The 17,965-nt window shown below is 45.0% G+C and overlaps 1 protein-coding gene across 2 annotated transcripts in view; it reads left to right on the forward strand.

Annotated features, from left to right (window-relative positions):
• The first annotated feature begins 744 nt into the window (after positions 1-744).
• DRGX (dorsal root ganglia homeobox) overlaps positions 745-17,965 on the forward strand; it is a 19,633-nt gene continuing 2,412 nt past the window's right edge. The window contains exons 1-6 of one of the 2 annotated variants that reach the window (XM_042788569.1): positions 745-825; positions 3,593-3,690; positions 3,969-4,070; positions 6,655-6,827; positions 7,161-7,273; positions 17,444-17,965. The exon at positions 17,444-17,965 is cut by the window's right edge and continues 2,412 nt beyond it. In XM_042788569.1, coding sequence (XP_042644503.1) covers positions 792-825; positions 3,593-3,690; positions 3,969-4,070; positions 6,655-6,827; positions 7,161-7,273; positions 17,444-17,709 — 786 coding nt within the window. In that variant the 5' untranslated portion in view covers positions 745-791 and the 3' untranslated portion in view covers positions 17,710-17,965. The remainder of the gene's footprint in view (positions 826-3,592; positions 3,691-3,968; positions 4,071-6,654; positions 6,828-7,160; positions 7,274-17,443) is intronic. The other variant, XM_042788575.1, reaches the window with a different exon arrangement.

The following is a 17,965-nucleotide window of genomic DNA, read 5'->3' on the forward strand; positions in this document are numbered from 1 at the left end:
GAAGAATAAGTGTAGAATTTTTAAAAACGGTTCGTTCTTAGCTATAGGCATTTTTTTTTCTTTATGTAATTATTTGCTCTGGAAGTTTATAGTTGAGATAATTAGATAGATAGATAGGTGAGTGGATAGATAAATAGATAGGTGGATAGATGGCTAGATGGCTAGATAGATGGCTAGATGGATGGATGGGTGGATGGATGGATGGATGGATGGATGGATGGATGGATGGATAGATAGATAGATAGATAGATAGATAGATAGATAGATAGATAGATAGATAGATAGATAGATAGATAGATAGATAGATAGATAGATAGATAGATGATAGATAGATAGATAGATAGATAGATAGATAGATAGATAGATAGATAGATAGATAGATAGATAATCTGCTATTTGACAGGGAAAATAATTTTTTAAAAAATCAAAGAGAAGCAACGAAGTTTTAGTGATTCTGATTACTGTGCACCTACCACAGAGTTTTCTGCCTTTGGCTTTTTCAGTTCGTTGCACAGGGTTAGACACTACTTTGCTTCCTCTGGGATGGGATCTAGGGTTATCAGTGAGTTTCTCTAGGCGCTTTCTTCTGGCTATTCACCTATCCTTTCCCTCTCTTTCTGTCTTCAGGTCTGAAGGAGACGCCTCGGCGGTGCGTGGCGGTGCCCGGCTGGGGAGCTGGTGCGCGGGGGGTGCGCGGAAGCCCCGCGGCCCGCGGGCTGGCCCCGGCCCCGGCCCCGGCCGCCGTCGGCCTCGCAGCGGCGGGCAGCGGGCGCCCACCCAGCCGCGGGGCCATGTTCTACTTCCACTGCCCGCCGCAGCTAGAGGGTGAGTGTTGTCGCACAGAGACGTGTAAGTACGAGAGCTGAACTTCGAGGCGTGTGCGGGGGTGTGTGCGCTGGGGACGGAGGGAGACACTGTGGTCTGGCATCTCCAAGACTGTCGGGGTACAGATATGTGCTGAGATAAGATGCAAATCTACAGACAGCTAGATATCAAATCGTATTATCTTTTTGCTTGAGAAAACACAACCCTATCCCCCGCTCACCGTGCCCAGCTTTCCCCTCTTGCCACAGAATGGAAAGAAAGATTACATGATTTCTTTTTTTTTTTTTTTTTTTTTTTTTTTTTTTTAATTTGATTCCTGTTGGAAAGGCCTTGTTTTTACACCCCCACCCCCGTCATTTTGCCACCTGCCTCCCCTCTGCGGATAGCGATCCCGCAGTTGAGCCTCAGGCTACGAGAGAGATGCTTTTCTCCCCTCCCAGCACAGATGTTGGTGTCATGGCTGTAATCGGGACACTTTCAGGACGTGGTCACGCCTCCTCCCTCTAGCCAAAGGGACCACATAAATCTTTAATGCTATTTTACAAACATTCTGCGGGAAGATGGAGCACGACTGAAAAAAAAAAAAAAGGCGAAAAATAAATATTAGTGAGGATTTTCTTTGTGTTACTGATCGGAGGGTTTTGTTTAATTTGTTGTTTGTTGGTTTATTTGTTTCCTTTTTAAAGAATATGGCAGCTTTCGGGATTTCCCCCTGTCACCCCCGCATATGCCCAGGGCCCCCTGCACCCGCTCCCTCCGGACAGCGCTCGTAGTGCGAGAGCAGCCCCGAAGCCTCGGCCACGGCCACGCAGCTTCAGCTCCGGGTGGGCTGTCCCGCCGCGCCCGGGCATTGCCGGCGCTCGCCGCGGCTGCACGGCGGAGAAAAGGCGCCAGGACCTGTAAAATCCCCCGCCCCCCCCTCCCCCCCCCTCCCCCCCCGCTCCTTGCCTGGGCATCACCCGGCGAGAGAGGGGCTTTCCCCGCTGCAGCGCTGCCAGGAAGAGGTGGTCTAGCGATTTCATTCTCCTCTGAGGAAGGGTCATCCCCCTCTGTGAGCACGGCTGGCCGAGGGCCAGCGGACCCAAGCTGGTCTGCGCATCGCCGCCTGGAAAATTCTCTCCCCAAAGTTATCTCCGGCCCTGCTGGGGGAGCCGGGGTGAGCAGGACAGGGTCGGGGCCCCTCCTCACCCCGCCAGCCTGCCCCGCCGCCCCCGCCTGTGTCACCGAGAGCTGGGGCGACTTTGCTCGTTAGTTTTTGGCAGACAGCTTTGAAAACGTGCTCGTTTGTTTGTTTCTTCGGTGGCAGTTTGGGGCTGGTTTTTGCGGCCCGAGCCGGGTCCCCGGGGGCTGCAGCCTCTCCCGGCGGGCGGGTGGCCAGTCTGCCCTGCTAAAGGGTGAAAAAAGCGTACAGCAACACAAGTGGGAAAAAAAAAAAAAAATACACTGCCCCCGTCCAAATCAAAAAACCCACCCATCACCAAATTGAAAAAGCGGCAACAGAAAAGCCCTTTTCGGCCAGTGTTTTTGGTGGGTTTGGGCACTCAAGGAGGCCCGGCGGTGCCCGGGGGAAGTGACCGGGCTCTGAGGGTCACCGGGACAGTATTTTATTCTCTGATGAGCATCTCCCGGGGCTGCAGGGAGCTGTCGGTGTGTGCCAGGAGGGGGCTGGGAGCCGCGTTTATCTTCCAAATGATGCTGCGAGATGAGAGGCGACCTCGGGCCCCTGTGCCCTGAGGCGGGGCCGGCCCGGCCCGGGACGCTCCGCCGGGAAGGTTTGCGGGTCAGGTCTGGGAGACCTCAGCAACGCGTCTGTGGCTTTGGGTACTTTTCGGTTCCGTGATGTTTTGGTTTACGTTTTAGTTTGGGTTGGGTTTTTTACCCTGTTTTGTCAGCGAACAGAAAGAGAGCAAAGCATTTCAGCCAGGGCACCGGTGATGTCTAAGTGGGGGAGCCACGAAGGCAGGGGTCTGCTCCACGGGAGGTGGTTTGCATCCCGGCAGGCCGTCTGTTCTCTCTCGGCCTCCGAGAGAAACTCACAGTGACCCAATCTCCCCCTCGAGCCCCTCCGCCGGTGAAGGGCAGGAGCTCCCTCCTCCAGCCCCGATGCCGAGTCCCGGCGGTCCACCCGTGGCCGAGCCCCAGGCGCGCTCCCACCGCCCCCGGTGCTCGGCCCTGTACGAAGTCGTCCGTGATCGTGTTCGTGGGTCGTCTCCAGGGATGAGGGCAAGCACACGGGGGGGTGGCTTGGCCGCTGCTCGGCGGGTGGGGGGGGAGTGCGGGGAGAAAATTACCACCGGCCCCACGCTGCTCCCTCCAGGCACGGGGGCTCCACTTGCTCTCCCGGCAGACGAGCAGGGCTTTCACCAGCTCGAGCTGCCGTCACCACGCTTGGGTCAGAGCCTCGTCTCTTCGTCCATTTAAAACACACATGGCCTTAAAAAGACCCTTTCCCGGGGCGGGCTGCCCCTCACTCGCGGCGGGGTGAGCTCAGGCGGGCAGGACCCCCGGGTGTCGGCAGGACTCCCCAGCCCCGCGGGGTCCCCGCTGTCCGGATCGCTCCCGCGGTGCCTCCCAGGCCGGCCGCGGTGCTCGGGGCTCGGCGCCCCTCGGAGATGGGGCAGCGCTCCCCTCTCGCTCCGTTCCGCTCCACAACGGCTCCCAGCCGCCGGCCCCGCCGGGCTGGCCCCGGCTCCCGGCCCTTCGCCCTCCCGTCCCGGGGGCTGCGGTTCCGCGCCCCGCGGCCCCTAACGCGGCTCTCCTCCCGCAGGCGCGGCACCCTTCGGAGGTCACTCTGCCGGCGACTTCGATGATGGGTTCCTGCGAAGGAAGCAGCGCCGCAACCGCACCACTTTCACCCTGCAGCAGGTAGGAGCCTGCTCCTCTCTGCCCCCTGATCTGCACCTCGATTGTCCCCCCTCCTGCCCCCCCGCCAGTCCCCTGCCTGTCCCCTGCCTGCCCGCCCTGCACCCCCCGGCCCCCTGCCCGGCCCGCCGCCTCGGGCGGCCCCGCTTTCCCCATCCCTCGCAGAAACCTCCCCGGGGCAGCCGGACAGACAACCCCCCGAGAGGGCAGCTCCCCGGCCCGTACCGCGCTCCGAGCCGCCCCGGCCCCTGACAGACCTCTGCTCTCCTCCCCTCCCCCAGCTCGAGGCACTGGAAGCCGTTTTTGCTCAGACCCACTACCCCGATGTGTTCACTAGGGAAGAGCTGGCTATGAAAATCAACCTCACGGAAGCCAGGGTGCAGGTAAACATTCTGGGGAATTATTTAACTCTCGGGTATTCAAAATGACAAACTTTTTTTTTTTTTGACATCATGACTGCAGAGTGCACATTTGGCCAAAGAACGCAAATGAAGACGATCTGTCATTTTCATGATGCACTTTAATAACATCAACATAATGTGGAATATTAGATTAGGTTGATTAATCGGTCATTCATAATTAACTAGTGATAATGTTCTACACTAATTTGTCCGCGTCTCCAAGGTACTAAATTACATCAATGCACATCCATTTCCTTGCTTTTGGAGGGGGTGTGTGTGGAGAAAAGAGCTGAGACGTGATTCTCCAAAGCAACTATGACCACTGTCGAGCAATGGGGTTAGTCAACTGCAGGGAGCCCAGCTGCCAGGAAGAAATCTTTTGCACTTCTTCAACTTTTCTCCCTTTCGCCTTCTTTCTGAACACTTAATTTAGACAGCTAAAGAGCCTGCAGAGCAATTCTCACACTTTTAATATGATCCAATAAATATCATTGGCCACAATTACTCTCTTTCCACCCCCACTCTTTTCTACCCCTTCCTTTCTTGCTTCCTTCTCCCCAGTTTTATCTCTTTTTTTTTTTTTTTTTTTTTTTTTTTTTTTTTTTTTTTAAATCCAGGTGTTTATTTTTCCATATCCAGAGATTAACTTTGGGTGTCTATAAGCTCTACTAAGAACAGCGGTCCTCCAGTTGTCAGAGATGGATCCTTATAACTCTGCAGGCATCCACCACAGAGTTGCAAACCATTTTTTGAACATGATTATGTATTCATTTTATTTATAGGGCTTTTCTGCATGCCGTTTTGGGGGTTTTATTTATTTAATTATTTATTTATTTTATTTAGGTGCTCGGGGTTAAGACTATGCAAAGATCTAATTGTAGGAAATATAATAGCTTGCCTTTTGTTCCCTAGGGTCATGTTAGTATCTCTTAAAACCCAATGGCTGAAGAGAGATAATGGAATTTACCGCAGTAAATTGGGGATTGTAAACAAATTATTTCTCCTATAATCAGATTATGTGATCCTGATTATTAAATCTGAACATGAATCATTGGTCATATGCGGGCAAATTAAACTGATTATTATTTGGAAATGAAAATCCCCTTTTGCCACTGCATTGTAGGTAGTGGCTTAAAAAAAAAAAAATTAAAAAATACCATTTTGGCTATTGGTGCCTAAAGACTGAACGGCAAATTGAGATAAATGGGACAATTATTGAGCATTCAGAAGTGGAAGATCATAACTTCTTCCTGAAAGGTGCAAGGGTGAGATAGGGGTGGTGACAATTAGATTGCTGAGGACTGGTGTTTAGCCTTGTTGTTGGCTATTATGCAAACAGACAATAGATGCAAGCATTTGTTTAGCCTGCTTTCATGCAGGGACATGGTGAAACACAGAGGATGGGAGATATGTTTACATTTATACCCCTTGCTCATTCAAATATGATTAATGTGCTATAAAGCAGAGTCTTAATCGAAGATGATGTTGTCAAACAATAACTAAATAGGGAAATAAACGACTTCATCATGCTCTTTCCTCAGAAGCAGGCGAACTGTCAGTGCAAAGTCATTAAAATATGATAATGAAAAATAGCTCAATTAAATGTTGTTATAGCTGTGACCTTCATTCAATTAAGACACAAGAAAGTGTCTGCATTTTGCTTTGCATTTAACTGCTCTAAATTTAGAATATAGATAAAATCATTATTCAACGTTTGCTGATACATGCAATTAAAAGGCAGCTAACTAAAATGGAGTTGTAGGAGGAGAATAATAATAATAACAATATCGCCTATACTTGAAGTCATGTATTAAAATGTGGATTTCCTGACCTCAAGAGAGGCTTGGCGTTTTCCACACCAGAGAAGGTGCTTTCAGAGCATCAGCTCCAAGGTAAATGGAAAAAAAAAGAAAAAAAGTGTTTGGACTAAAAGTCAGGCAAGGGATAAAATCAAGAACATGAATATTTGTATTGCATTACAGAAAAAATGCTTTGGAAACTGGTGTGTATTAAACTGCAGAATGATCTTCCAAAATTAGTATTTACCATCTTTTGAGTCCTCTAAATTCAGACTGGACAAATACATCAGCGGAATAACAGCAAGTATCAGTCCTCTCCAGGAAATGGGCTGGATAAGATGGCCTAATACATACCTTATAATTTCTGACCTCTTTGATTCTAGCAGCAGCTCACTTAAAGACCTATATATAGTTTTGTCAGGGTGCTTAGATATGTATTAATCTGATATGTATTATATAGGTACATATTAAAGGCCATCCCTACACAAAAGGCTTTTGGATGTGCTAAAACATAGATTTTTTTTTTTTTTAGAATGCCTTTTGATTATCTTTAGACATTCCTGGCTTGTTTTCCAGACTCAGAAATATTCCAAACAACACAAATGTAATCCTAACGCTCAACTAGAATAACAATGGGTACACAAAACAAGAAGAAGTTTTAGCCAAGCTTCTAAATGACTGATTTAATTAAAGTAACAATTTACAATTTCCTTGCTTCACGTTCGGCTAAACATGGTATTCAAGCTTGGATTGCTTTCCTGCTTCAGGTGTGGTTCCAAAATCGAAGAGCTAAATGGAGGAAAACAGAGAGGGGTGCTTCTGACCAAGAGGGCTCTAAGGAGACAATGGCTGAGGTGGCACCTCCTGCAAGGAATTTAAATTCCCCTTCCCCAGCAGATCAAACCAGGAATAAAAAAGAGGGTCTGGAGATCCCGCAGAGGTAAGAGTAATATGTTATCAACTACTTCTTTTTGGGACAAGCATGCATGATATGTATGTGCATACATACAGACCTGCCTGCTGCTAACCCTTGACCTACACAGCATCATCTTCACATAGCCCAAATCATTAGAAGATGAACAGTCTCTCTTGCAACTCACTGGTCCCTGTGAAAATGCAGAGAAGCTGGTGACTGTGGGAGGCTAATGTTACCCGCTTGGTCCCAGCTAGTTGGATGCTGAGACATCAATGTGTTTGTGTGAATGCACAAATGATGTCTTTGGAATCAGCTAGTTCTGTTTTTGTAAGGAAGTTGTTTTCTTTTCTCCACCAGCCTGAGCCGAGCAGTGGGTCCTACAGGACCTTTCTTCCCTTCCTGCCTGCCAGGGACTCTTCTCAACACAGCCACCTATGCACAAGCTTTATCCCATGTTGCCTCCCTAAAAGGTAAGTGACTTTTTTTGACTTTAGGGATAAGCTCAAAGAGCGTCTCTTTCCAGCTAAGCGGCATGGTCCCACTTGAGGCAGTGGGGAAGCCTTTGGGAAATGATGGATCCTTTCTTCCGTTACGACTGGCAGTAATTGCACAGAATGATACTGCAGATACAGGAGTGAGACTCCTGCAATAACTTGTAGCATCACTTGTGACAAAGCTCCTTCATACTCAGACAGTTAGTTTTAGTGAGTGCTGGGTTTGTCTCAAAGAACAAGGCAGGTAGGCTTTTCTTCTTTAGAGTTTTCTTTGCATATGCTTTTTTTTTTAGGAGTCATATTTATACTAATAAATTAGTTATACACATCCTTTTGCATTATACATTACCTGGAAGCACTACTAATGCCTCATCTACTCTGCATGCAGTTTCCTTTGCAGTGCATCTCTGCACAATGCTAGACCTTTCTCTTCTTGAACAGTAGGTCCCCTCTGAGGACTTAAATAAAGCCTGTGAAGGAGGACAGGGGAGGACACAAAGTAATTCCTCATTACCTCAGACTTAGGCTTCAGGAAGGGTATATCCAGTGTTCATATCCATTTCAGTTCCCAAAAAGCAGCAGTATGCGTCTTTTAAAAATAAATCACCAGCTGATCCATTAGCTGTTCCTAGTCTAACAATTTATAAGACTAAGGGTGTAAGCAGGATGAATTCAATTTATAGATTTATAGGAGGTAAAGTCTCATAGCACTGCCAAGCACAAAGTGGCACATACATTTACTCTATGCTCCAGTGTGGTACAACAATTTGTGAGGAAAGTTTCCCAGTTTAAGACTCCCTACTACAAACACAAATGTCCTCTAATACCTCTTACTATGTTGTCTGGCATATCTCCTGCTCTTTGTGAGTATTTCCAGTTAAATCAGCATTGCCAATGTATATTCGTGAAGCAAATGACTGTAACTGCTGAGTTTTGCATTAACTCCTGTGTCCTGCCCCCCTTCCCCCTTTCCTCCTGTCTTTCCAAAAAAGCTGAAGCCAGACACACCATACAGCTACTGCTGTTCTGATAGGTGTGGAACCTGTGATTTTGAATCAAGAAAAGCCATACATGTGTGATGTGAACCCTAAAACTTCAAGGATTACTGTCAGCCTAAACCCTGTAAGTGGGCAGTGGCTGTTGGACTCTCAGTCTCTGCCTTGTGACTGCAAAGACTTGGGGTAGAGAGTTTTGGCTTCTTCCGTTTGGGAGGAAAAGCTTCTCTGGAGTAGATACAAGTAAAATTCCTCAGGCAAAAAGATTGTTCACTGATAAATGTAGTCCTGGCCAGGTTGAAAGGTGTGGAAATGGGGCTGTGTTCAGTGAATTATTTTGGATGGAAGTAAGGGACTTTATTTTTCTTAAAATGTACATTTAAGCATTTTCAAAATTAAATGCATCAATACATTGTTCTCGCTTGTTTCATGTATAAATGTAGATAAATTTTAAGAAAAATAAACCCAATAAACAAAAGCCAAGCAAAATTAAATAAAAATGAATGAAAAATAATGTAATGAGGAGTTTTTTTAGTTTTATTTATTTGGAAGACTTCCAGATATTATTTTCTGTGATTTCACAGCTCAGCCACTAAATTGAGAAATTATTAATTTGCTCTTTTTTGCCTGATAGCAGGTTTACAACCTATGGGCAGGAAAAATCCTATTCCTAAAACTCTTGTAGGGATACTTATTAGATAGTCAGTTGCCCAGGCTAAGAGGCAGTGTCCTTGAAAAATTAGTCCCAAATGTAAATACAGATTTTTTGTAATTTGTATAGGGATGGTCAATTATCAGATGCATGCATATTCTCTTGAATATTGTCAGCTACACATGCAGTTCATTGCTGAAGTGCCCAGTTTATATTTCCTGCCTGACACTAGAAATGTCCAGATATATGCAAGAGGACTGGGATAATGTTGTATATTTTGATTTTAAGAAATCCAGTTACAGATTTGCATATCTGCATATCCACCTACCAGGAGCTTTGTGGAGCTGCCTGTGCCTGTCAACATATTGTTATATTTGCAAGGTCAGCTGAGCTGCTGCTTTGAGGAGATATCTTTTTCTTTTGCAGCTAGATCTCAGTAATGTCAAATTTTGGATTTGAGGTTAAGGGGGAAGGACTTGTTGTTCTATAAGGTGGCAAATTTGATTTATACAAGCAGAGAATAATTGTAGCATATTTCTTGTGGTATTTACATATGGAGTATTGTCGCCTCTTTCCTCTGTTAATTTCCACAAGCTCCTTTCTCCCTGTTTCTCCATTTCACTTGGGCTGGGGTAAGGGCTGTGCAGAGCAGACCCTGAGCTTTAATCTCATTAATTGGCAGTGATGAACAGGGTGATCTCTAGAGATTCTGAGTGGACCAAAAGTATCACAGGCCTGATTCATATTTTGTTTTTCTTTGGTATGGAAACACCAGGTGAATGATGGTTCTTCTAAACCAATGTATTTGAGAGCACAATCAAGCTCACATGTCAGCCTGAAGGAAGAGATAATGGTTGTGGGAAGGAAGGAAAGGACAGGGAGAGACACAGTGTTCACAAAACCTTTATATGCTGTTCTTTGTCTTGCTCAATTCAGTTTGACTCTCCCTTCTCATTTCCCTCTGAGCTATGAGCTAATTTGTACACTTCAGGCATGTCAAAGGACAACTAACCCTACATATAGGTGGGCATTAGTCTGTGTCCTTATATGTCTTAATGAAGTGACCTAGTCCTCTTCCTTGAAAATCTAGTTGCATTTTGCAGCAGAAATGCCAACAGGAGTCCACCACAGTGATTCTGAAGGCATAGGACTTTATGCCACATGTAATCTCATCAAGTCCAGCACAGAGTGTAAAATTACGAGATGTTTGAGTTTTGTATCACTTGGATAAGGAGAAATTCAGCAAGTAGTAAGGTTTTCCAACATTTTGCAAAATTTATTGATGAGTGAAACGATCAAGAGCTCTTCCTGGTATCTCTCTTGTGCCGACCATGCTTTGAAACTGCCAGGAATTCTTTGTGCTTTTGAAAGCAAAATAGTTGCTCCAGAATCAAAGCACCATTTAATTAACAGTGGATGCATGACCCCACTTTTTTCTATGCAAATGTAAAATTAAATGCAGCTCCTCTATCTGGATCCTGTAAGTAGATATATATTCCCACCATTGGGAGAATAAACCTGGCTGGTAAAGGGAAACGTGTTCTTCAGTAAGGCTGTAAAAGCTGCCTGCAGACAAATGGGCACTCTCAGCACATCAGATACTACTGGGAAGTCTAGGTTGTTTTCTTAGTCGTTTGGGGAGACAAGACGTGTTTTGTTGGACTTGTGAGCCAACACTTCATTGGTGTCAGTGAGTAATATTTGACTGCTGCTTTAGAAGGAGACAATTAAAATCAATACAGTGAATAACAAGTGATGATAGTGATGTAACTAATTAATAATTATTTTATGCTCTCAGGGACCATTTTCATTCTGCCACCTGAGAATTCTCTGTCTTCTATAAAGAAACTAATACCTCTCTTTCTCCTTCTCTGACTTTGATTGCTTGGCTCCAGACCCAGATTTCCAAAGCTGCATAAAGTGTCTAAGGCACATGATTCCTGAATCTAATTTGTAGTATAAGTATATAATAGTTGATGATGAAGTTGGTCCAGTAGAGACAAGAAATTTCAGAACAGTCTAGCATGAGGCAGAGACTGAGCCTTCAACTTTGCTTTTGGAAGAACTGTGCAGTGTGCCGTAGACTCGTCTTTTGCTTTGTGTTGCTCTGCAACTCTACAACAGGCAGTGTTCATCTGAACCCCACATGTGCTGCTTCTAGGGAAATGAGGGATATTGTTGGAGCATAAGATTAGGGCTGCTCTGATGAATGAGAATAAAGTTATTCTCCCTAAGCACTATGCTCCATGAACCTTGCTGTCTCTCAAATTTACCTTTTTTTTTTTTTTTCCCTCAAAGGAATGGTATTACCACTGCAAGATGTTCTGTGAAGAAAGCAGGTCAGCTGTGCAATAACAATCAGAACTGTAATTTAGATTACAGACTGTTCCAAAGAAGAGTATATTATCACTGGACAGTTTTTTCATTTTTCTATCAAATATTCTCTATTTAGTAGTACAACAGACCTTTTCCTTTCCTTAGGTGAGTCCTCTCCCCCTCTGAAGTTTAGCACGTTGGAGACTGTACTTAGTAGCAAGCATCTGTTAACTACCATATGACCTCACTACGTACTATTCTTTCAGGAAATACAGTTTCTCATTTGAAAAATTATCATAAGATCATAATTTCTGTGGTATACAGGGTTTCCTACTTCAGGGTTTTAGTACTTCACCACTGGCCATACTCAGGAAGAAGCTTGGCTAACATAGATGAAATTTCTGGTGTTCATTACTCTCTGAAATTGTCCTAATTTGACAACTATGTTACTTCATTGTGGTGGCTTCGACATTTCCATGATCTTCCAAGATGAATCACTTACTGTAAACCATGCATCTGCAGTCCATTTAGTAGATTTAATTGCAGACCTCAAATATGAAGGGAAAATACTTGTTTTATTTATGGGCTGTATAACAAGAGTCATCAGGAGAAGCTAGTGTTCTGTGCAGAGAGAGACCTCAAAGTACCTTCTTAATGGATGACAGCATGAATGCAATTCATTAATGTAGAAGATGTTATTAATGGGTGTAAACAAAAATCTCCGTTTTTTAGCGGAAGTGTTCTACCATTCTGGTGACTGAGGCCAAGAGTGTGTCTGTTGCATTCCACTGAAATTTCCCCAGACCCCATGATGAGTGCAGTGTATGAGGAAAGAAATAATTACACTTGCCAGGGAATTACTTTCATAATTCACCCACAGCTCTGCTCTGTGCAAGTTATAGCTCAGTTGGTTTCACGGCACCTCCACACTACTGATAGAGAAGCAGGACTGCATTATGCACATCAAAGTGAATATTCTATGGCACCTTTGATTAGGCTCTTTTATGGTTTGTTGCTGCTATGGTTGCTGTTGTTCATATTAGGGAGGCTTAATTGCAGTATCCAGGAAAAAATACACAACTAGAACTGCCCATCCATTATTTTTTCAATTTCTATTATGGTAAGATGAAGAGAATTTGCCCGATTCCATTGTGCAATTCCCACTGCCAAGATTGAGAAAGAAGTGTTCAGGGACCTAACTTACCCTTGAACTGGTATTTACTGAATTAAAGCACCACTGCTCACCCTAAGACTGGAGGATGGGAATCAAAACTCTTGGGATCTTTTATTTTCTCTGTCATTCCTGATTATGGACTTACTGACTTTTCTCATGTAATATAGCAAATATATCAAGTGGGTTCTGTTTGGCATTTTCCCTAGTTTACCTGCCACTGTGATTTTAGATAGTTTAAAACATTTCTTCAGTTTACTGCAGATGCAAAGACCTTGAGCAAATTTCTTTGATTCCTATATCACAGGTCCCTGACTAGCACTGCCCTGCCTTGCAGGTAGATTTTTTGGGTCTTTATCACAAATATTCAGGAATATGCAGATACTAGGAGACCTAAGAGCCATGAGAAATGAATGGGTGCTGTCTTGTTCCTTCTGGACAAATCTTTATTATGTTTGTGGACCTTAGCTGGGCAGGGGTTCCTATTGACCCTTCTTAGTGACACACGTCAGCAGGTTTTCAGGTCAGATCATGTTTTTGGTGTGGAAGGGAAGAGTGTTTAATAGTTGATGAGCTGACTATTCCAAGGACTGGTTCTCTTCTCCCAGCTCTTGTGGCCTTTGCTGTCAGCTCTACTGTACAAAAAGGCAAAGTCCTGGCTTCTGAATTATTTTTTTTTTTTTAAATGGTACTAATGGCACAAATAAACGAGGATGAAATCCTCCAGTTCCAGTGTCAAGTTATTTACACAAAAAGGCTCCTGCTAGAGCAACTGAGCCAGATCATGAGCTCTTTGTTGTTTGCATTGGGCATATAGGGTTCACAAGTCAAGGAGATGTGAAATTATAACATTTGGACTCTGCTGTCAGCTCTGAAGTGCTCTTCCAGCCTCTGGGCAGCACAGGGTGCCTTCCACACTTAACCAGCTTAGACACTAGAAGGAGGAACCACCTAGAACAACTTTAACAGCCTCGAGGCTACCCCAAATTATACTGGGGGCATCTGGTGCCTCTCTGTTTCACGATTTAGGATCATGCCTTTCTTGTTCTTCTGACCCTTCTGATTCAGAGCTCAAGAAGGTTTGGATAAAGCCACTTTTGTTTTTCCTGTTTGCGCCTCAGGCTTTAATAGACAGAGTGTTGTCATCACATATGAAGGCCAAGAGGAAGCTCCCTTTGAATCAGCTCTCACTGGTCAATGACACTATGAACTCAAGGTTGTTGTTGGCCTTCCAACCCTTGTGAAAGTGATTTCAGAGTTTATGAGGATTTAGAGCTCAAGCAAATGTATGTGATTACTATCAGAAGAAAACAATAGTTAAATAAAGCATAATATTTTCTCTAAAAACTAAACAGCATACATTGACAGGTGAGGACTTTAAACAGGAGTTTTTCCTCACTTTGCTCCATATCAGGTTGCTGTTCAGCTGTCCACATCAAATGCTGATATGCACAAATACTGGAAGAGGAAAAGAACTGGGGTTTTGCCTTTCAGAAAGGCAATTAAATTCTTTAAACTGTTAAGTTAAAATACAAAATATATATTTTAAATACTTATGTACCAACCAATATGGGCCCTGCTCCCACCCCACTCTTCTTAGCTGAAACTGAACCTTGGAACTGCACAAAAGGTTTCGCAACCAAAATTGTAGATCAAATATCGTTACAGTTGAAATGTGATGTTGGCAGAGACAAGACAGAACTAATTTAATTTTTCCTGTCAGTCTCTGTAGTAGATCAATTAAACTGCCAAGTGGATCAAATATTTCAGACTGTATTTATTACATTAAGTATTTATGTTCAGGCTGAGCATTTAAGGTATGATCTCATATAGGAATACAAGGAGGTTCAGATCAATTCAGCAGAATTTGCTGTAAGTTAATGGAAATCTAATTGTGTATTTTAATTTTGTGTACAGGAGGCAATAAGTTCCTGAAAGAAAGAAATTGGTATCCTGTCCATATTGTAGCAACTTGATCCAAATGCCGTTAAAGTAATATCACTCTGTCATACATGTTAGTGGAGACTGGATCAAGATCTAGGGCTAACGGTTTAAGCTTCACTGATTTGGATGGGACCTAAACTCCTCTAAGGACTTGAAATAAGTAGGAACAATTCCTTCCTTCACCACTGTGGACTCAGGGTTACTGCAATAAGATGTAAATTGATGTCTTCTATATGTGGATGCCTTTTTATTGGTGCAAGTCACATCCCTGTCCATTATGGGATGACTGACAAGCAGATGGAGACCTTGGGCTCCTGGGTCTCCCATCGTTTGTCTTGGCTTTTGTGCCAGCAAATTCCAATAGATTTCACTGGACTGCAGTCACAGCAATTATGTTAGATTCAACCTTCCTTACAACCTAAGTTAAAAAGAAACAGGGTTAAAAACTACTCTCCTGTATTCTAGCTGGACCCTGGAGCAAATGACACTTGTTACTTTACATTTTTTTGGGTGTGAGCTGTTGTTTGCAAATGTTTTAACCTCAGTGAAAATGAAAGGAATGGTTTATGGGTGAATTATTTCTAGACATAGTCTAGTTTCCACCACAGGTAACTGCACCCTCAGGTTGCAGAGCCACTAGGTAATATCAGGTCTAATTATTAAGCAAAGAGCTTAGATTGGTACTGAAGACTGATAAATATTTTATAGCTCTCTAACAATGGAATGAAAATTATTCTTAGGGGATGGAGCTGATTCCTGCTCTTTTGAAAAGGGGAAGACTCTTTTCCACTTCTCCCCACCTCCCACTAAACAGACAATGTCTGTGCTCAGTCCTGTGTTAGGTACCACAGATGGGCTGGTCCTCCCCTCAGCCTGGTAGATGAACAGCCACGTTCAAAAGTCTCACTCAGTTTGCACTAGAAAGCAGACGCACAAAGACAGCTGATGCACAGTCAGGCCTCCGTGCTCCCCCATTTCAGAGATGAACCTTAAGATAGTGGGGTTTAATACTAGAGAAAAAACAGACTTCTGTGTGTCTTCTGCAGCTAAGGACTTGCTGCAAACTGTAGGGACTCTGAAGTGCCAATCTTCCTCTCCTCTCTCTTGTTAAAATAGTGGCCGCCCAGCACCCCAGAAGTGACTGTGGTTCAACAGGGCAAAAAAATGACTTTATGAGAGTGGCTGTTGGTGGCAAAAACTGTAAGATGTGTTACTGAGTGATCTTGTTATAAACTCTCCTTCTGATGTGCTCATAGCAACCACAGAATTCAAGATTGAACTTCCTAGTGCTAAAAGCAAAAAATGGAGGATTTTAGTCAAGTGCTGAAACTTGCTTGTGCAATTCATTTGAATGCCTGGACTCATGGAAATGTTGGTTTGCTGATCTTATGCTCTATCAGAGGAGTATTACAAGGGAAAAGAAGATTTTCCAGTTATATTAATAACCTGTCCCTTGCAGATTCTGGTTTTTAAAATGCAGAGAGTACTTTTTACTGAATGTTACCTGCAAGCTGCTAATCTCTGACAATTACTGTGGAGAAATATTGCAAACATCCTAAAAACAAACAACTGTCTGCCTTCATCCCTAGCAGATGGGTGCTGACCCGTTGCTACCGAGAGCAGAAGTGTAAAAGAAAGACTACCTGCTCCCTGCAGGTTATTAGTTCCATCACTTAGTCATGAGCCATTTAACTCAAATTTTAACTGCAGAAATTAAAGCAAGTCCTTGGCTTAGAAATATCAGAGGAAGACATCGCATTGTGTCAAGATGTATGCAGCCAGGTTGTTTCTTGTTGGGAGACAATGTAACAGCAGAGGACAGGCTTTTGCCAGGGGTGAGGAGGAGGATGTGGAGTTTGTGTGGCCCCTGACACCCCTGGAAAAAGTGGTGCCACTTAAGGTTTCTCACTAGACACTAGCAGCTCAGCCATCCTACCCTTCCTCCACTCCTTAGTCCTGACACGTTCTCCTTCATTCAATAGATGCATCTAAGCTAGTGCCAAGGTGGCTTTTTGGACGGACTGCATGTCCTGCCCAGTGGTCAGCCTGTAATTCCAGGTGTGCTTGTTTGGGATCTGGCCCAAGTCCCAGCGTTATCAAAGATAAACCAGAGGAAGAGCCTGCAGTGGTCCAGCTCAGGAAGGCAGCTGGTGGATTGAGTACTGCCTCTGTCAGTGTGTTGCAAGGGAGCCTTTTGGCTTGAAGGGAGAGGAGTATCCATTTCACCCTCTCTCCAGGGTTTTATTGCCTGACTGGAACAGCCCCTGTGTTTCAGATGACAGGGTAGAGATGGTCTGGCTCATCTCTCCTAATGTGACTCTAAAGGCATGCCAGCAGCAGTAGCTTTAGGTGGCCTTGGCTCACTTCTGGAGGCCATTCTCTTCAAGGTGTCATCCTTAAGCAGCACAGACATTGAGTGGGTGAAGGTAAAACAGACTCTTGCAGGTGGACATGATGCCAATAGTTGGAAGGGGACTGGAGAAAGGAAAGGCCTGTCTCATCTTACCGTGAGATAAGAGGTCATTAGTTTCTGCATAATAACCATAATATTTTCACCTTTCTTTCTGCAGTAATCTTTCAGATATAGATAAGTGATGAGACCCCTCACACTCACCCAACAAGTGCAGCTGCCCAAATTGATCAGGCTTCAGCGTGCAGGGGGAGGATAGGGGACACCTCCATCATGGGGCTGATGGTAGACACAGAGAAGCAGCTTGGTATGAGAGCAAGAGATGAGCTTAGCCCTGCTTGTGGGGAAATCTCATGTGTGATCTAAATTTCACTGCTTGCTTCTGACTCCATTTGCCCTTGCTCACTCTGTTTGTCACCCTGGGTGACTCACAGTGTAAGATCCTTCACAGTGGGCCTCAGCAGAACTGGATCTGGCTTTTCTAGCCCGGATCCAGAGAATACTATGTACCCGCTAAATGTCAATAGGGGAGGGGATTGTTGCCATTTGAGACTCCAACCCCATCTCTGCCCTCTCCAAATTGGCCATGGAAGGAACAGTCAGACAGTCCCCATGACCTTCCCCATCAGTGATGGTGCCTTGTCTCCTTCCTCCCCAGGGAGCCCGCTGTGCTCGTGCTGCGTTCCAGATCCCATGGGCCTCTCCTTCCTGCCCACTTACGGCTGCCAAAGCAACCGCACCGCCAGCGTGGCCGCACTGCGCATGAAGGCCCGGGAGCACTCCGAGGCTGTGCTCCAGTCTGCCAACCTCCTGCCCACCACCAGCAGCAGCCCCACTCCTCCCACCAAACCCAGCCCCGAGGGCAGCCAGGACAAGCAGCCCTCTCCAGCCAAGGAGCACATGGAAGTGGAGAAGAGCGTATGAGACCGGATCGGAGCCAGCCCCTCAGCTCAGGGCAGGGACCTGACGTTGGGTTCTGCTGTGGGGTGAACTAGAGTGTGGCCATGCCCCAGCAGGATTTCGCAGGGCCACCGGTGACCCAGCAAAACTAAGTGGCCTCTTTGGCTGCCTTTCATGCACCCTTGCTTTTCTTGCACCGCTATAGGTCCATTCCCCTGATTTATCAGCACTATCTGTGTTTGGAAACATTTGTGAAACTGTTTTTAGCCCCCCCTCCATG

This window comes from Tyto alba, unplaced genomic scaffold, assembly GCF_018691265.1.
Source record: "Tyto alba isolate M040663 unplaced genomic scaffold, T.alba_DEE_v4.0 Super-Scaffold_1, whole genome shotgun sequence".
Taxonomy (NCBI): Eukaryota; Metazoa; Chordata; class Aves; order Strigiformes; family Tytonidae; genus Tyto; species Tyto alba.